The 19,859-nt window shown below is 39.9% G+C and overlaps 3 protein-coding genes across 3 annotated transcripts in view; 1 reads left to right on the plus strand and 2 right to left on the minus strand.

Annotated features, from left to right (window-relative positions):
* LOC132976879 (SAM pointed domain-containing Ets transcription factor) overlaps window positions 1-19,859 on the minus strand; it is a 217,033-nt gene that overhangs the window by 23,937 nt on the left and 173,237 nt on the right. The window lies entirely within an intron of this gene.
* On the minus strand, window positions 2,643-12,271 carry ilrun (inflammation and lipid regulator with UBA-like and NBR1-like domains). The gene is made up of 5 exons (XM_061043422.1): window positions 12,089-12,271; window positions 10,207-10,361; window positions 9,848-10,045; window positions 9,378-9,682; window positions 2,643-4,096 (listed from the first exon to the last, which is right to left on the minus strand). The coding sequence occupies exons 1-5, from the start codon at window positions 12,244-12,246 to the stop codon at window positions 4,061-4,063; spliced, it is 852 nt and encodes a 283-aa protein (XP_060899405.1). The 5' UTR covers window positions 12,247-12,271; the 3' UTR covers window positions 2,643-4,060.
* Window positions 14,195-19,623, plus strand: snrpc (small nuclear ribonucleoprotein polypeptide C). Its single transcript, XM_061041102.1, has 6 exons — window positions 14,195-14,338; window positions 15,442-15,484; window positions 15,607-15,715; window positions 16,311-16,370; window positions 17,231-17,335; window positions 19,059-19,623. The coding sequence occupies exons 1-6, from the start codon at window positions 14,331-14,333 to the stop codon at window positions 19,181-19,183; spliced, it is 450 nt and encodes a 149-aa protein (XP_060897085.1). The 5' UTR covers window positions 14,195-14,330; the 3' UTR covers window positions 19,184-19,623.

Here is a 19,859-nt window from a genome sequence, read left to right on the forward strand (position 1 = left end):
TTTGGAAATCCATGAATGTAGTCAAGCATGTCATTCATTAGAACAAACAGTAGTAATTCCAATATAAGAAAATATTCTGCAGACACTTCTTTGGAAACAGGTGTGTATCGTGTCACAGACTGAAAGGTGATACTTCGATGGAAGTTTCGCAAATCAAGACAAACTGACATCCTGTTTTTGCATCAAGAGATTTCCTCATCCAAAGACGTTACTGTCCTAACTGTAAGGACTGGTTAGTTCAAACTAAACACAATGAATCATCCAAACACGTTACTGTCTTCACTGTAAGGACTGGTTAGTTCAAATGAAACACAGTGAAGCCACATGAAGTGTCTCTGCCTCTCAATGGTTGAACACATTTCCAGAGGAGCCAAGTCTGGAGACAGTGCAAACTACTGCTTAGCATAGCCTTTGAGTTAATATTTTTTCACTTTAACTTTTCTCTAATTGTGCTTTGTTAGGATGTTTTTATCTTGTGTGTTTTCTAATCTTCTTAACTCTTCCTCTGTTTGTGCCTCACTTTATTTCTTGTTGCTGTAAAGCCCTTTGTGTTGCCCTTGTGCTTGAAAAGTGCGACTTGAAAACATTTGCCTTACCTAAGTGATCAACAGCTATTGTAAAAGTAGATTTTGATTTAAGTTCTCAAGAGTAAAGATCTTTCACAACTTTGACATACTTATTTTAAGAAGGTGAAAAAATATTTAGAAGAAACCTGATCGATTATTTTTATATACAGTCATTTAGAGATACTCTGTGAATATTGTGATTGAGGTTTCAATGAACACAGATGCTGTTTTCATCTTATTAGAAAACATTGACTTTCACTAACAACCTCTTTTAGGCTGTAGTTAAAACCAAGGGGTACTTAAAACTGAATACCAGTCTTAAAAATGTTACACCATGACGATATATAATGTTCAACAGCTTGATTTAAGGTGCAAGAATAAGCAGCAAACATTACATTTGAGGCTAAAGAGAAGTGCAGTACATCTTCACACACTATGCAGGTTTTCTGTCCAAACCAAAGCATCACACAAAGTGAAATGTTGACTCAAAACAAAATAAGTGAATGTCACAAAGTCATGAGGATTCATCATCTGTGACACGACTACATCGGTGCATTTAATGTTGTACTGAACATTTATCATAAACCCCTCCATGAGTTTTTTTAGAACATGACACCTGACTGTAAGAGGAAGTAAAGAACAGAAACACATGATCCAAATGTCTCGTATTTCCCGCCTCCAAAAACACACAACGTAGTCCTTGTTTCAGTGTTAATTTAATCATACAAATGCGTACTTATAGATACAGGGGAGGGGGGGGGGGGCTTTATTTTGACTGTTTCTCTTCAGATAAATGTGCTATTTCAGGACTATGTAAACTTTCATCTCATCCACTCACCATGCCACCTGTCTCAAACCCACACATAGTCGCACACTCGACCTAGAGAATGAATCCAGCAATACTCACATGCCACATGCCTCATACCCACACATACACACACACACACACAACCCCTGACGTGACTCAGAGAAGCAAAGCAGAACAGTGTATACTGTTTGGGAGGAGGACTTTCAGCTGACTCTCAAAGCAAACACAGAAACGCAGAATGCTGGTGAATTGTACAAACCGCAACGAAGTCTACACGTCAAGAAACAACATTCAGAGGTTCATCCTTAGCACTCAAGAGAAAGTTTGATAAAAGACGACACATTTATAAAACACATTTTCACCCTCGTTGAAGAAAGATCAAAAACACTATAATGGAGTCCCGTTTACAACCTCCCCATTTTTTTTCTTTTTTTTAATCCCAAAAATACATGATGAAATAACTTCCAACATTATGAACAAGGCAAAGCTGAGGTTTAAATTCAGGTGTGATGGTAGAAAGTCCGCTGATGTACAAATCCTAAACGTGTGATCAACTTTAGCATGAATCAGTCAGACAACGCTGCATGGATTCAACTAATGTTAAAGAACCATGAAAACTAAACTTTAAAGCTGAGAGGCCTTTAGGGGAGAGGAGACGAGTAATAATAAAACACAATAAAATCTTCCAGGAAATGCTGGTATTACAAACCAAAAAAAAAAAACATGTTTCCTTATTAGAAGTGATGAACAGATTTGTGCAAATAGCAGTAACATACCATCAGGGCTAATCCTGATGTGAACCATTCATTTTCATACTCAAACCTCACTAAAAAACAAACTACTACAACTTGTCACTTGTCCTTGCAAAGCACTCAGCGTGATGTGGAAATCTAGTTTAAGGTTGGTCTTCTGATTTTTTTTTAGCACCACCTGCTGGTTTTAAACGAGATTTGATGTAACTGCGGCACAAGATTAAAACAGCAAAAAAAATAAATAACAAAAAAGGGCAAATAGTGAGTCAGTTCATCCAAACGCTGCTGAATCACTCAACAATACTTCAGAGGTACACGCCCGGTAAAGCTCTCTAAATGTAGGTGTGTCTGTGAAAAAAAAAAGACACGTCATCCTTTGCCCAAGTAGTATACACTATTATCATGTCAGTAAATTCAAAGAGAAACCATAACACATGCACCCACACATTCACTGGCATACATATATATATATATATATAGTCGGACACATACGGTTGACATGGACTCAGACTACAGTCACTCATCAGGCAAAAATAGATTTGAATGGCTTTTTTTTTTTTCAACCCGTCCTCCAGCCGCACTCTCTCACATTCACTCACATCCCCTTCAGCGTCTGTTTAAAGGGAAAATCCACCCTAAAACACGTTTAAAAAAAGAAATCTCCACAGCTGTCAGGGAGGGTAATTTTCATACAGCGATGCCTGATGACAGAGCAGATTAGTGTCTCTTTGTTCTCTTAGGAGTGACAGGGATCCTACACAGGGAGACAAGGGCCATATTCTCTTTGAAAAAGGGAGAGGGGATTTTTTTACTCTAATCCTTTTTAAAATCTTTACATCAGAACATGTTGTGTTCTGTATGTTGTGTTAATGGCACCAGTACGTTCATCAAACATGATACAGGTCTACTTTTTTTTTTCTTCAAGCACACAGATGGTGGACTTCTGAGTGTGATGTTAAGTTTAATGTTTTATTGCAGTTAACACAGGATTTCTGTAGTGAGGTTTTTTTAATCTAGTTCATAATCTAGTTTTATTTGAAGCACATATTCTACCTTTTGAGGTGTAAATGTAAAAAAAAAAAAAAAAAACTGTAAACTTTGTGACTTCTAGTTATCTCGGCTATAAATGTGAAGAATCTGCATTGAAATAAATGTGTGAAAGTCAATCATAAGTTCTGTAATGACATTTTAAGGTTGAACACAACCTTTAAAGAAATGTCAACCAAAGGCTGTCTAATAAAGAAAATAATAACAGATCTGTGCACGGCAGAGTCTATAAGAAATCCTATGAGAGCTAAATTTCAAACTTTATCTGGAGTTATTTCTGGTGAACCTGTAAGTTTTAATTCCACAGACCTAAACAACCTTCTCAGCTTTATTATAACTAAATGTTGAACTAAACGAGTAAAGATGATTCACACCAGACAAAGTCAGGTGAATAAGAGGTACTATCTCTCCTTGTAAAGGTGGAAGACCCTGTTCTTTTATGTTTTTATTTTTAACAAGGCTGGGGGGGAAGAAATAATTTTTAAAAAATTCTCTGCAATTCTGGAAACATTTTGCGTCTTGTGTTTGAACCCTGAAGAGAACGAAATGATGTGCGGATACTTTAGAGTGGATATTCCCATGAACGACGTGTCTTACAGTGGAAATAAAAAATAGTTGAGTGTATCTATTTTTAACTCTTTAATGAAGCGTTCACACATGCGAGTCCGGGTGTTTTGATGTCAGGTGGGGCGTTTCACTGTAGCGGATGTAATCCATCGCCCCACTGTAGTTTGTGTTTCTGTGGAAAGGGGCCATGAGGTCAGGGAGAGGGTTGTCATGAGTCAATATAAAACAACAGTTCCTCCCCCCTCCGACTCCTCTGTATTTAAGGACTCCCAGGGTGTTCAGCTCGTCATCCACCGTGGGAGGGGGGGATCTTTGTCGTTCTAGCTCTGTCCAAATGGATAGGGCCCGTGAATACCCTGGGGGGGAAAACATGAGAAAAACTGTGTTATATTACGGACATTGTGAACAGAATAGAGCCAACATACTACGACGGATCCATGTAACTAGAATAACAACACTTTATCCACAACCAGTAAAGCTGCAGTTTGCATCCTATTTAGTATTTCTAGAAAATTTTATTACGACCTGCCCCTGATATTTTTCCTGTTGTCTTTTTGCTGCCAGATAGACAATGTGTAGGGAGGCACCTCATGATGTAAAAAGGATGCTTGAGGAAGTCACACTGTAATGTTTACAACATATCCAAGATGGCCATTGGAGCAACAGAGGTCGACGCTATGAAGACAGTTTTTGCCTCAAATAATGCCATGACTCATTGGGTTTGTTCACAGTATGAAGCAAAGTGTAGAGAATAAAATATTAGTGAATATAAACATAATAAAGCAGTTTCATTGTGTGCACAAATATCCCACTCGTTACATGATATACCTTGTGCTGAATGTTCCTGAATATTACCTGCTGTGTTTAAACATGGATTCACCCAATCAGCTGAATTTTTTTTTTTTAAAAGGGGGCTGGCAGGAAAAAAAATCTGGATATTCAAATGAAAAACATTCTGCAGTTTGCATTCACTCATTCAGCATGAGCGGACAATTTCAGGGCATTTTCAGGAGTGCAGTGTATGTGGAAAAGTGGCAAAATACAGTAAAAACATGGTATGAGTAGGCATACATTAAACAGTCTCTTACGAGAAGGTCATAAAACCATTGAACCTCTCTCTCTCTCTCTCTCTCTCTCTCTCTCTCTCTCTCTCTCTCTCTCTCTCTCTCTCTCTCTCTCTCTCTCTCTCTCTCTCTCTCTCTCTCTCTCTCTCTCTCTCTCTCTCTCTCTCTCTCTCTCTCTCTCTCTCTCTCTCTCTCTCTCTCTCTCTCTCTCTCTCTCTCTCTCTCTCTCTCTCTCTCTCTCTCTCTCTCTCTCTCTCTCTCTGCAGAGCATTCATTGTAAATGGACTTTTCTCACGACAGACATGCAGGAGTAGAGTGAGAGAAATGTTTCCATTAATCGATCACTGACGACGTTCAGTTAAAAAATATCATAAAATCCCCTTGGGGCATCGCTGACATATTGCATTCACTGACTGCAACAGTAAAAAAAAGAACTTGACCCTTGACTCAAATCTCAATCACCACAGTGGGAAGTTATAAAATGTATAGATATTCCCTTTAGGCATTTCTTAGAAATTTATGTTCACAACAATGCAACAGACTGAACAGAAAACTTACCACATGCCCTGGCTGTCAGAGGAGAGGCGGTTAATAACTAGAGCCAAACTCACATTTTCCTTTGCTATGTTAACAGCTTATATGAGCCAACACATATAACTGTATCAGTGTAGTAGACATGTTACAAATATTTAATAAGGTTTTATATTCTTTAATTAAGTTAGATGATAATAAAGTAGTAGTATCAAAAGGAACCTTTCAAGTCGTTTTGGTAAAAAAAAAAAAAAAGTAGCATAATCCACCAGAAAATGTGTTATAATAAAAATATACCATAACAGCGATAACAGTAATCTGTATTTTCTCCCTGATTAAAGCGGTACTGGTATCTGTTTTAAATGTCTCATTTTGGTCACGCTCTAAAGAAAATGTTTTGCTGTTTTTTGGTGTCTGTTTATTTATTGTGCCTGAGCTGCACGGCTGTCTGGTGTTGTTTTCACCTTCAAGGCGGTAAGACAACCTGCAGTCTGTACATGGAGGAAGCAGCTCAGTCAGTGTAGATTTCAATACAAGCTGACAAAGCTGACTAGTTGTCAACTTTCAAGTTTAGCCACCCAGGAGAGACCAAAACTATGAATGGAAAGGCTCGCCTACTACAGGTACGAGGTAATGCTACTGTTTAACAATTATGTTGCCCCACCTGAGCGATTAAGGAGGCTGAATGGAGTAAATGAGTTGTTACACTGAGTGGTACGTGCTGTGATAACAGGAGACATTTCTTTTCTTCTTTTTGAAGAAGCTACATTTTCTGACTCATGTCTCAACTGATGGGCAATAAAAACACACATGTGGTGGTAATACTCAAATGGGGGTTGCAACATATTTCTGCTTCATTCTGCTGTTTATCATTTTACAGCTGAGCCATCAGTAACAGGTTGTAACATTACAACAATTAGCATGTAATCTTTAGCATGATGATATAGATATTTAAAGGTTAATCTCAAAGTGTGGCTGGAGCTCACATAATTTGATTTTCAGCTGGACAAGCTACGGTTGTTGAAATGTCCGCCCGTCTACTACATGTCATGACAATCCCTCTCTGACAGCCATCACGATGCGTCAGCGTGGACACAAAGTGTTGGACCGGCGGATCAGGAGTCCACCTCGAGCATTTGATGACGGTTGCAACTCTAACTCTTTGTTCAAACTGCAGGCAAATGTGACCCGTTTCCCCAAATCAGATATTTAGGGCGGACTGTCTGCACGGTCATTTGCAAGATATCAGAGTGGATCCCTCATTTATCCGCATGTCCTTCATAGGTGTACATATGTGTAAATGAGAAGAAGATGAAGAAGATGCAGTATATTAATCCCTGAGGGGAAATTCAAAATAGAAGTTCCTATAAACATGCACTAATGGAGAGACGTCAGAGGGAGCGCCAGAGCAGTTTAGGAGCCCTCACTCAAGGTTGACCCTGGTCAGTACTCAGGAAGTGAACGCCTCTCCAGCTATCGGGACTGACTTGATCTGCACCGGGACTTGAACACAGACGACCCTCCAGCTCCCAACCAAAGTCCCCACAGACTGAACTACTGCCACCCCAAGTAACTATGTACGCTGGATACCAACGTATAACCCCCAATTTTCACACGCCGCGCACGCCGCGGTCCGTCAGCGCCACGGTTTTGCTCCGTCGGACGGCTGGCGAACATTCACACTGGATCCGTTTCTGGGACGTCAGCGCAGCGGAGAGCACCCATGACAAATCACAGGAGAAATACAAGATCCCGCGGGAATAAAGAGAAAAACATGCAAACAGCATGTTGCTTTGTCTTTCTGAGGATGCATTGTTGTTCATTCGGTTCCTGTTTTGACGTAATGTTGATAAAGTGATGAAAAATACGATCGCGAGTCCGTATATTGTGTTTCATTTTGAAATTGACCGGATGCTCTGTGCGTTTCCTCGTCTGACTTCCTGTCCGGGCTGTCATATTCTGTCCAGCTTGACGCGTGCCTGCAGCGCACTCCGGCAAAAATACACTCGCTGCATATTTGAAACGGAGCAGAGCGCAGTGGCGTCGGTGACACGCGCCGGAGACGGACCGCAGCGCGCACGGAGTATGTGTGAATTGGGGGTAAGGCATGACAAATGGAGAGCATTTATCTCACCCTCCAAACGCTTATGATGTGAAGAAGGGGCGTTAATATCGAATATATAGCAATCTGTACGCACTTATTGTGTGTTGCAATGCAATCATGACTGTGACATGTATGTAGTATTCGGATTGTACCTGCATTTCAAATCATCAAACGAGGCCTGGATCTGACTTACAAAATGTTTTAACACTTTAGCACACTTTTAAATAGGCTTTCCACACTATAAAGTTTGTCTTGGTTTGTCCAGAACCTGATATCTCAACAACTGCTGACCGACTTCAACACCATTGTTGCTGCTATGAAACGACGCCTAGACAAGAATTCCTAAATGATTTTAACGACCATTTGAGATATCCATCACTCTCGTCCATGACTAAATGCAGTGTGCCGCGTACAACTTATACATGACCGATATTAAAATCTATGGAGCAAATGCCATAAAACACAATGAGCACACAGATGCTCCTGGGAGGATAAAATAAATTATTTATGTTTTAAACACTCCGTGAATTTTTAGTACCACCCTAAAGGCCAACATTTAAACCGACACATAACTCATTGTGACTGCCAAAACATTTGTTTAAGAAAAATTAGGTTAAAACCAGGACAACCTTTAGATTTGGATAACCATGAGGTCTTTCTGACATCGACATGATAAAGTCTTGAGTTTAAGGAGCACGTTTGCCAGGGTACCTCTGTCCGACATTTTCACTTTGTAAGATGGGATGATACATTTTTGAAACAATAATAACTTAAAGGATGTGCGACATTGTACACGTAAATAAAGCAGAAATCAAGTATATCCTCTGTGAGTATCTCTCTGTGTCATGACTGTCTACAATGAGTGAGAAGTGTGAGTCCTGCCAGCTGTGTTGTTGTCAGAGCCGTGTTTACATCATGTTTACATGGACGGGACGGCGGTGCGTGTAAAGCTGTTTTAGTCAAGGACTAGAGAAAAGAAGAATAACATACTCACTGCTTATTTGGACGTCATGTAAGTGTCTTTAGATCACAACACAACAAGCAGGCAACAGGCGATTACAGATCGAGCAAAGGACAATTTTATCTGCCGCTTGCGCTTAATGGTGCTTAATTATGGTGAGTTCTAATTCATAACTCCTTCATGCGAACGCGAGTGGAGAAGGGGTTGGACGTGTGCCGCTGTAGGAGAGCGGAGGCTTTAGAATAGCGGAAGTGTCACCAAACATCAGTTTGATTTGGTGTAATACTGGTGCATACGGGCGACATCTACTGGATCAAAAAGTCGCACTTTCTTCCTTTGAAACACATTCGTTAACAAGTACAATTTCTCCAGAAATGGCAGAGAAACATTCGTAGTGAATATACAACCATGATAACCCAATCAAATTTTTTTTTTGTTTTTGTTTCAAGAGCCATTTGACAAAACACAAATTTCAGAAGAAAAAGTAATAACCACTTTTCATCCTATGATAAGGTAAGGTGATGTGACATGACATGCCCGGCCGTCATTTCAATCACTACCGATTCTCCTCAAAACAAAATAAATAATATCAGAAAAACTAGGAATGATCGCATTGCTTCCACAAATGCCGAAATGAAGTGGTGCCAATAACGGATGTATTTGATCTATCCAGCTCTAAGATACAGCAAACACTTCATCCACTGTTACTGCAGCTTTCAGATTCATTGATCTGTGAGCTCAGTACATCACCACTGACCTGATCCACTTTAGCTAAATAATCAAGTCATGACTGAAGTAAGCCCGAATCAAACTGAGAATACAACTGACTCCATATAACGTCGATGGAGGTTAGTCCTACTATCATTATGTAGGCTTCTGAAGTTCATTGTTTAACACAAACAATTAAAAAAGGCGACTTGTGACTTTTGAATGTAGTGAGTGTTGATGTGATTTCTCTAAATCTGAAGAGTACATACCTGACCATAAGTCACCACAGAAAGATTGGTTTGGAGACCATTCGACGCTCTATTTACAGCATTATGAGACAGTCCATTTTGATCTTGCTGGATTGGCTCCTGCGTGCGCTCCCACGCCCCGCCAGGATCTCTGAAGCTGTTGTCAGTGGCGTCGTGCTTGTTTTTCTGCGGCGAGGCGAACGGGTTGAAGTCTTCCTGCACGTTGCGCTGGGGTTGGGTGTTGAATTCCGTCTCGAAAGAGGACAGCTGCTGGGTCACGCCGAGGAGACCTCCAACTTCTACACTCAGAATCACCCAGATTACGTCTGAGGAGGAAAGAAGAAAAGACGGGGGGGGGGGGGGGGGGGGGTCAGAGAAACTTTACTAGGATGTTGATGAAAAGAAGTCAGCTGTTAAAAAAATAAAATATTGTAGTTAATAACGCAGCCCTGTTTTGTAAGAAACAAATCAAATATTGTGGGATTTCCTACCTCCGTAGAATAATCCGGTCGCTGTACACATCCTCCACTGGCCCTGGTACATGCCTGGATTTGTGGGACTTCTCATCTGCACACTCACATCTGATATCTCCTGGGGGTCTAGTGATTTAACCACTACCGTGTTTACGTGCCCAAACTGATCCCCCCCAATGTACTTGAGACAAACCCCAGGTGGCCACGACTCAGCACCTACAATACACAGCAATGAGTGCAGATAAGACACAGCTCAAAAAGAAAATGTAAAAAAAACTCATGACGCCGTAACTAACATTTACTCTGGCAGAAATTACAGAGAGGTTCAGAAAGGATAATTATCGAGTGTGAACTAAACATGTGATTGAAGTCTCCACCTGTGTTTTGTATTCTCCAGGTCTTCGTGAACGGCGTATCTGGAGGAACTGACTCTCCTTCCCCAATTGTCACATCTTCAACGAAGGACATGGATGGCGTGTTGACGTTGGGACTTTCAAAGTCATAATATGCACCGATAGCAGCCTGCAGGTTCCTGTGGCAACGCAAAAGGACAAGCTTGGTGTTGTCAAGGGTTAACACAATTCACGGGTCCCTACCTCCCACAGGGTCTCTTAATCACCACACTTTCTAGGAGAACATCAAGAAAACTAACATTAAAGGTGTTTGTTTTATTCCCTGCAGATTGTTTTGCTTTAGGTCACCTTAAAACACCGACTCCTTTACTTACCACAATGCAGTTCAATATAAAGTGAAATCAGACTCTTCCTGCATTAACAATACACATTTCAAGTTTAAAACTAATACGGCCTGATCTACATTTGTTGATTAAGTAGAGATACATCTAAAGACATTTGGCTGTTTTTTTTTCCAGATGTGAGAAAGCTCCTCAAGAGTCTCTGAAGACAAACAGAATAAAAGAGAAACAACAAGTTTATAACGTGTTCCACGTCCCACCAGAACAGCTTGATGGTAGCTTTAAAATATAAATGCATAAAAATAGAGAGCACATGTAAATAAACAATGTTTATGAGGTAGTGGTGATGTACCATTGGGACCAAAATATATCAACAAACACTTTGGAACATTTACCAAAAATGACAAAAACCTTGGAGCCAGACAGCATGCAGCAAAGTAAACGCTTTATCTCGATGATCTTGTTTTCATGATCATGGGAGGATATAATTTAAATTTGATTAATTGCTCAGCCATTATGACTCACATTTCCAGACATTAAATGCTCTAAGGTGAAAACACGTCAATTGTTGGATGGGTTGTCCCTTTAAAATAGATTAGATCAAGGCCATGAACCACTGATTGAAGAAAAAAACTAACTTTTATCAGTTGATAAGGGACAAAAGGGCGATTTGATCAAAACTGCCTGTTGAAAGATCACGACTAGTTACGTCATCAGACTATCGCGAAGTAGCTCCTTCTGCTGCCTTGAGTTTTCCCAAACAGCATGGCTAAACTGGCTCTGAATACGATTATGTAATATGGCAGATAATCTTACGAGAGTCCCCTGTGCTTAAATTAACCCTACTAGCCAGTAGGATTAGCTTTTTTTCCGATTTTCCAAGTTATTTCACCTTAATTTGAACTCACTGCTGGCACAAACTTTACCATTTCATCTCCGTTTCAAACAAAACTAATGTACCCTAAGGCGTTCACGTGGCGTCAGAATAATCGGAAACTTGTGCTTTGTTCACTTGAAAACCGCACTCAGGTCAGGAAAAAAAAAACATCACGGAAAAGTCGGACACAATTTAGGTACCTGACCTGCAGAGTTGACAAACCCTGACGTCATACAAAGATGAAAAATGGCGGACCAAATGAAATGTTGTTTTGGGGGCAAGAAACTTTTTTTAATTAAATTCATACAATGAGTAGGCCTATCCGTTTTTTTTTTGTTTGTTTTGCTTACGTGTAACGTGTTGTATTGTACACAGCTGTAGTATTTAAGCTGCACTACATTTAAGGTGATGTAAATGAATACTGAGAGATAAAAACACAACACATCATCCACCTCGCCTCTCTGTTGTTTAAAATATGAACACATCGAAATCGGAAGAACGACTTAGCGAACTGGGAACTCCGAGCATCCGAGGAGCATTTGAATGCAATGTGAGCACCATGTAGCTGTGTTGTGTAAGCATGTTCTTTAAATGCGGGTTTTCATGTTTGATAACTAGCTAATTATCCAGCTATGTTAGCGTTTGGTCGCCTGTCCCGATCAGAGGGCCCTCGTATCCCCGCACTCACCAGTTGGTCATGTCCAGGAAGAAGGCGCAGCCGGCTGGGTTGAGCTGGAAGCCCAGCAGCCTCTGAAACTCCGAGATGAGGACGTCCTTGTCCGTGGTGCCCATACAGCTGAACTTCTGCATGAGCTCCGCGTCCACGTCCATGTCTGTGCCCTCCATGGGTGGCAGAGACGGGGGGGTGGTGCGGGCGGGGGGGTGGGGGTTGGGGGGGGGGTCCTCTCAGTTCAGTCCGAGGCCTTGTCCAGCCATAACAACCAGCTCAACAACAACAACCCTCAGTGCGCATGGCACAACCAGGGTGGGGGGGGGGGGACGATGTTTGACGTTACAACAGACCGCGCGTCACCTCTCGCCAATCACGTTGTGGGCGTCGACGTCATCTGTTGCTATTTGCAGCAACATTTTCATTGGTTTATCAATAAAAGTGGCTGTTTTTAGAGCACACTACCAAAAATATCGGCGGGTGCAGTAATGGAGGACACCAATCCCACATTACTTCATTCTGCTATCAAAACAACAATTTTATGGATGCACATTTGTCTCAAGCTGCACACGAAATACAATTACACAATTAACAAGTGTAAGCTTGAGGTCTAAATTATAGTCATCATCAATTAGATATTCTATATATTGTTAACTTTGCAGCTCAATATCAGATGATTAATATGTTGAATGACACTGAACACAATATTTTAACTGCTTTTAAGGTGATATTGAAATTAAATTTTATTCTGCATTTGTTTTGCTTAAGATGTGGACATCATCAATTCATAACTGTAAACCCAGGATTAAATAATAATTATAGCCTATTAATAATGCACCATACCTATTTTTTGCAGCTCAGGCTGTTTCCCAATGATTTGTAAATTAACATGATTTCGATGGAGAAATATTACTTAGTACATAACCTGTAGTTTAAATAAATCTATATAAAGCTATATAAAGCTTTGTATTGATTTTAAAACTAACAAAAGTGAGAAATCAGAACTGTACACCCCCTTCGAAAGGTAGTTTAATCCCTTCCTTATACTATACTTGATACACAACATAAACTATTAACACACATGTCAACTTCTCTGCAGAAAAACATTTCTGCTGTTGTCTCAATTTTCAATGCTTGGTTAAAAATAAACCTTTACTCTTAACAAAAATAAATATTAATAGTAGCTCGGCAGGGTCTTTGTTGTTATAGCCGTGTGTACCAACATGCATAAATGATGAAGTGTGTAAATGATGTACTGTGTAGGTTCGTGTGAGGTAAGAATCATGCTTTTGTATGACCCCCTGTTGCTTCTTTTCCTCTTTCCAATTTTAAGACATGTTCTTTTTTCTATTTTTATTTTGGAGCTTGTTCTTAATGTGGAGGTTATATTTGTTGTTATAGCACTTTGCTTTTTTGGATGATGAGTCATTTTGTTCCAACTTGTTTTTTTTTTTACAGGCATGGTAGAAAGTAATAAACAAGTATTCAAGTTTTTTTATTTTTTGAAGGTTTTGTCCTTGAGTATGCCACCTTCAGCATCAACTCAACAACTTTTTTTGTAGACTCTCTATTGTACATTACCACTTCATTTATTTGAACATGTACTTTATAGAATTGATGAGTACCGGGGTCTACAAATATCAGGTATCTTTTTATATTAACGTTTTGAAGTTGGAAAGACTTGATACTAATAAGTGTCACCATAACTCGGGAAACATGAGTTTTACATGGTTTTAAATCAATAAATAATAATACAATTGCTTTATACAAAAATAAAGCAATTTGACAATTATATGGCAGTTTATAAAAACATTTCTCTACTTCAGAAGTATACACCTTCCTAATTGTGATGAAGAAATAGATTTAACAGCTAGTTAAGGAGTGAGTATGCTAAACTTCCACTTTTGTTGAGATATAACTAACTTTTTGCCTTGGGGGAAACAATTATGATAGTCCTACTTAAAGTAGACAATAGCTATCTATTTAGAGAAAAGAAACCTGTCAAGCAAGGTGTTTTTAGTTTAAAATTTTGAAAATACGTCAGTTTTAGGACAAACACACCATATTTCTACATGCTTATATCTTCCAGTGTTTTGTTTCTTAGTTAATAAATGTGTTTTATTTTGTCTAAAAGGGGTCTGAAGCGAACGGAACCTTTTGTTCTCCTCAGGCGGAACCAGCTGTCGGTTGGTGTTATATCTGGTGGGAACACTTTCTTGGTAACACCGGAATCGCTCTTGGCGGCGACTGCTGGGGGATCATGCCTAAGTAAGTTCAGATATTCCTTGTTTTTTATGCTTATTATGAAATTCCCAGTTTTCATCGACGCGTTACTTTGTGTATACTTTCATCGAGTGTAAACTGAAGGTACAATTCAAGTTGAAACCGGATTATTGACGTCAGCTTCATTCATGATGAATGTGTGCAGCTTTGTTTGGGCTGCGTCTATTTGCTGGACTCAACCATGGCGTGAACGAAGCTACTATTCAAACTTTGTGACTTTAAAACACTCAGAATACCACTCAGAGCTTATTCATTTCTTCTTATCCATGTAGAGCTCTCATTAGAAGTTGTATTTGTTCTGTTTTAGACATGAATTGGAAACATTTAACTTGTGTGCTTTACATGTGATTATATTTTATGAGAGGAGGAGACTGTTTCGTTCTTGGTGTTTTAATTTAAGATGATGTAAACGTAAACTTGCCTCCCAAGGTTGAAGTTGTGCAAAGAGGAACGAAGTCTCCCATGCTGCTGCAGAGAACAACGAGTCACAATGAAATAAGTAGATGATGAATTCAGGAGTCACATGTCGTCTTAACCCCTGAACTGTTTGATTTAGATGCATGGAAATAAAGCACTATGAATTATGAGTCAAACAAATCCTTCACGACACGTACAATCCTTCAATAAAGAAGGTAAAGGTCGTCCTGCTGAATAAGTACGGTTTTATCAGACATCTGCACGTCTGTTTTCCCCTTCATGCTTTCTATTGAAATACTTTAAATGTTTGTATTTATTTTATTTAAAGGTTTCATTCAATCAGCTATCAAACAGAATAATTAGATACAAACATAAACTCAAATATTGAATGACAAATGAGCAGAAAGAAGAATAATCTTTATATGAACTGACTCTCTTTCACAAGACATTAATTAACAAAGCACATCATGAATAAATAAAAAAAAAAAAGCCACTCACATCCAGCGGTTCGTACGTTACGTTACTATTCATCGTATACCATTCAAAGAAGAGCACAAAATACTTACACCTCCTGTTTATACGTTGTTATTCTTGTTAAACATGTTCAGGCTTTTTCTTTTCAAAGTATGTCTTTGTGCTAACCTCAACCTCTTCCATCTCCCCCCTCTGAGGTTTTACTGTGACTACTGTGATACCTACCTGACACATGATTCGGTAAGCTGCGTTTCTTTCTACTTTTTCCACACGATTGGAAGAAGAGGTCAACTTGTTTGTTTTTTTTCTCCCCCAGCACCCACTCGTGTTAAACGTACAATTTATTTATTCTTCTGTTCCAGCCGTCGGTGAGGAAGACCCACTGCAGTGGCAGAAAGCACAAAGAGAATGTGAAAGACTACTATCAGAAGTGGATGGAGGAGCAGGCTCAGAGCCTGATCGATAAAACAAGTAAGAAAGTTATGACGGACCTTTTTATAGCAGTTTAGTGTCGGCGCTAATGAAGATTAAAACGGTTGCTTAGCAGCCAAGTTCTCAAAAGACGTTCAAAGCCTGATTTCTCTTTTCTATATTTAATATCCTGGTTAGACCCAGACTTGGTGTTGGAGTAAAGCCTGTTAAAATAACCCACTCATGGCATGATTATTCACACGTGTGGGATACACCAAACCCTTTGCTTCAACAGTGTTCAGCAGCTTACCCGAGCCCCCTCTGAGATTACAGATCACTAATCCCCTTCAAAGATGCAAAGCTAACGTGGTGCTAAAGTGTAGTCCTGCTCACTGGAGAGGAATATGTCGATTTACAGACTGAATTCTGATCTGGATCACAGAGCACCTTCAAAAAGGGCGTCAGACTGCACATCCTTTTAAGAGGGTCTGCCAATGCAAAATGACAGTCGGTGTTCTTTAACCTCTGCCGCCTTGCTCTTTTCATTTAGCGATACAATAAATGTAGTCGATGAGAACAAACATTAGCGCTGTGTCTTTGCGACGATCTGGCCATTTTGTTTCCATGTTGATGTTTTGTCTTTGTCTCCAAACAGCGGCTGCTTTTCAACAGGGGAAGATTCCCCCCACGCCGTTCCCTGGTGGTCCTCCCCCAGGTGAGTCCATTGTGTTTCAGGTGCACAGTCATGTGAGTCATTGACCATTACACAAACACTGGCTCATGATGGGGAGATTCTTACTCAACAGGGAACTGATGTCAGTATTTTTCTCAATATCGAGGACCTTACTAGAAAAATGTCTTTATCATTCACGGAGCTTTCCACCGCTGCAGGATTACAACTTCTGTTGGAGTGACTGTCCACTGGACGGAGGCGAGACGAGACAGCTTTATGTTTTCACACGCCGTGCTTTTAGATTGGCAAAGAAAGCTAAAATGGACCAAGACACACAAACATTATAGTATTAATATAACGTACTGTCAAAGTTTGTAACAGCTTCTGAAAAAGACTCGATTTAGAAATGATTCCTCGATTTGACCTCCAAAAGTAAACCTGACGCGCGGCGCTCAAAGATTGAAGATCTCTACGTGGTTATATTGAATGCCTCTGGGTTTGGATTCTGACAGACGGAGCTTGTGTTTTCAATTGTTACTCTGGCACACTTTCACAGTGAGGAGTACTTTAGGCCGTTGCAAAGGAAGCAGGAAGACGCCTCAACAATTACACAACGACAACAGATACTTATTGACCTTACAGACTGGTGGAACAACATCCAGCATGTTATTTATGAAGTACTGAAAAAGAAACTCCCAAGTCTCCACCAGTCAGGCTGTTCTTGGCTCAGCCACGATATTTAAAGTCTGCGACTAGTCCTAGGGGAGTGGGCGACACTGAATGACAGTTCTGCACAGCTGCTTTATGATTTGATCACAATAATAAAAAATATGAAGTAATAAATATCTTTATATAAACTAATGTGTGTAATAAATACTTTTGTTCTATCATCTGTGATACAGGTGGTCCTCCTCGACCAGGCATGCTACCTACACCCCCGATGGGAGGTCCCCCCATGATGCCCATGATGGGGCCTCCTCCACATGGAATGATGCCGGGCGGACCCGGTAAGAAACTTTTTCTTCTTCTCTAAAGCTTCAGTCCCTTCTTACATGTGTCATAACATCACTTTTTTAAAGTGTTGCAGACACAAAGTGTGTTAGACAGTAAAAGGTATTTTCAGAGGTCGTTAAAGACAGAAAGATATCACCTCGAATGAGACGACGCTTGGTGCTTTTATCAGACATCTTTTGGTTTGTAATGGGTGCTGCACTTAAAGTCTTCAACTGTCTGTGTCGCTTTGATCCATAAGAACGTCCTCCTAAGGGATGAAAAGGATCTGACATGAAGTAGAAAAGTTTTTAGTATTCAGTCTGTCATCGGCTGCTTCAGGTAGAGACAAAACAAGTTTTTATCTGTTGTCTTTGATGCCCTTTTTATTCGGTTCCTGTTTGTATTTAAAAAAAAAAAAACCATCAGGGAACAGATTCATGTGGTTTACACAATAAGTCCCGTTCACCGATCAAATAGACGGCGGCCAATTGTTTGCTTCTGAATTTCTCAGGTTTCTTGTAATGATACATTTTAAGTTTTGCCTGGAAATACTTAATACAATTTATAAGTCAGAATTTGAAGATGTGCCATCTTTTAAAGGAAGAATGTGCAACCTTTTACACATAAATAAAGTCAAGTATATAAGCTGTGTTAAAGTCTCTCTGAGTCATGATTGTCTACACTGAGTGAGAAGGGGACGGCCTTGTGTATGAAAGCTGTTATAGTCTAGGACTAGAGAAAAGAAGAATGGCCTACTCACTGCTTATTTGGATGTCACGTAAGTGTGTTTAGATCTCAGTCATTCTGTGTCAATTTGTGTTACGTAAAGCTACGAGCTAACCAAAGTGTGCTAACATTAGCATGCTAACACAACAATGCAGGCCACAGGCAATTGGAGCGCAAGCGGCGGACAAAATTGTCCGCCGCTTGCGCTTAATGGTGCTTAATTATTGTGTTCTAATTGATAACTCCGTCATGTGAATGCGAGTGGAGAGGGGTTGGAGGTGTGTCGCTTCAGGAGAGCGGAGGCTTCAGAATAGCGGATGTGTCACCAAACCGCAGTTTGTTGTTTGTTTTGGTTTAATGCTGGTGCTCAAGGGCGACATCTACTGGATCAAAGAATTGCACATTCTTCCTTTAGACTTTATTGTCCCCGAGGGGAAATTCTTTTTCACAGCACCGTTACTGTCCAACAGACAAGTCCCACCAAAGAACATTCATACACAGAAAAACAGAGAATAACACAAACAATAACTTTAATAACCCTGTATAATATCTTTGGCTTTTAGGTGTTGATAACTGGGGCTTTGGATAATTGTTCAGCACAGGTTAAATGATCTTTGAGTATTTAATCAATCTTAAATGCTAAACTGAACGGTCTCAAACTGGCATCACTTGAGAATGAAACCCAGTGTCTCATTGAGAGAACTTTTCTCAATAAAGATTGACTAAAGGAAGGAATGGATTCACACTTTAAAAGTAGTTTAATATATATTAATGAATAATGACTATCCTAAATGAGAAACTTAAAGGTGCATGTTTTCAGAAAACCTGAAGAAAAACCCCAGCAGCTGGTTTGATATATATGTGTACATATATATATATATATATATATCTAAAGAGTACGATCCCAACAAGGTTATCCTAAATGAACTCTGAAGTTTAAATTACACTGCTGTGACTCTTCCTGTCAGGCTGTTGTCATAACGCCGTGTATCTCCTCACTGTCACATTCAGGAGGCATGAGGCCGCCGATGGGAGGACCCATGCAGATGATGCCAGGACCACCACACATGATGCGTCACCCTCGACCCATGATGATGCCAGTAGTCAGGCCGGGCATGATGCGACCAGACAGATAAGAGCGAGCCGAGGAGTTACTCCTTTCTTTGTTGCCATGAACAGCCGCTGTCTAGTGAGGACACTCGGTTTCACTCTTGGATTTATAATTACGACTTTTTAAGAATCTCAGATTTCCAATTTTCTCCACCCTGACCCACAGATCCCTGTTATGTCATTCATTTACTTTTTTTTTACTGGAACTGTATTTATTACATGTCACCTATGTAGACTGAACGTCATTTTCCTGGTATAAAAGCCCTTTTTTAATGAAACGTCCTCTCCTATGTTGGTGTTAAGATCTAAACATGGCGCCTCACTTCGACAAACTGTTCAGCACGCACTTTTAGAGCGTGTTTGATTTGACCAATTGTTTCCTTATTTTTTGCTTTGTTTTTAGGTTTTTACATATTTGGTTGTATTTCTTTGCTTTGATAAATAAAAGCTTGATCTCAAAAACCAATTTATTTAACTCTTCAATGAGGTGGAAACCCTGTGATACTTGTGCACGACATTATGTTTCTTTAATTTTATTCACCAATCAGCGCCAGACCGATATGAGACTTTGGGTCCGATATCGATATTATTTAACAACACACTTTACACTGGGTAAATGTCCTGCTCCAAACTGCAGACAGACACAGTCGGTGTCTATCTGGTGGACAAAGTTGAGCATTTAACAGCTTGAAGAAGCAGTCG

This window comes from Labrus mixtus, chromosome 7, assembly GCF_963584025.1.
Source record: "Labrus mixtus chromosome 7, fLabMix1.1, whole genome shotgun sequence".
In the NCBI taxonomy this organism is placed as follows: Eukaryota; Metazoa; Chordata; class Actinopteri; order Labriformes; family Labridae; genus Labrus; species Labrus mixtus.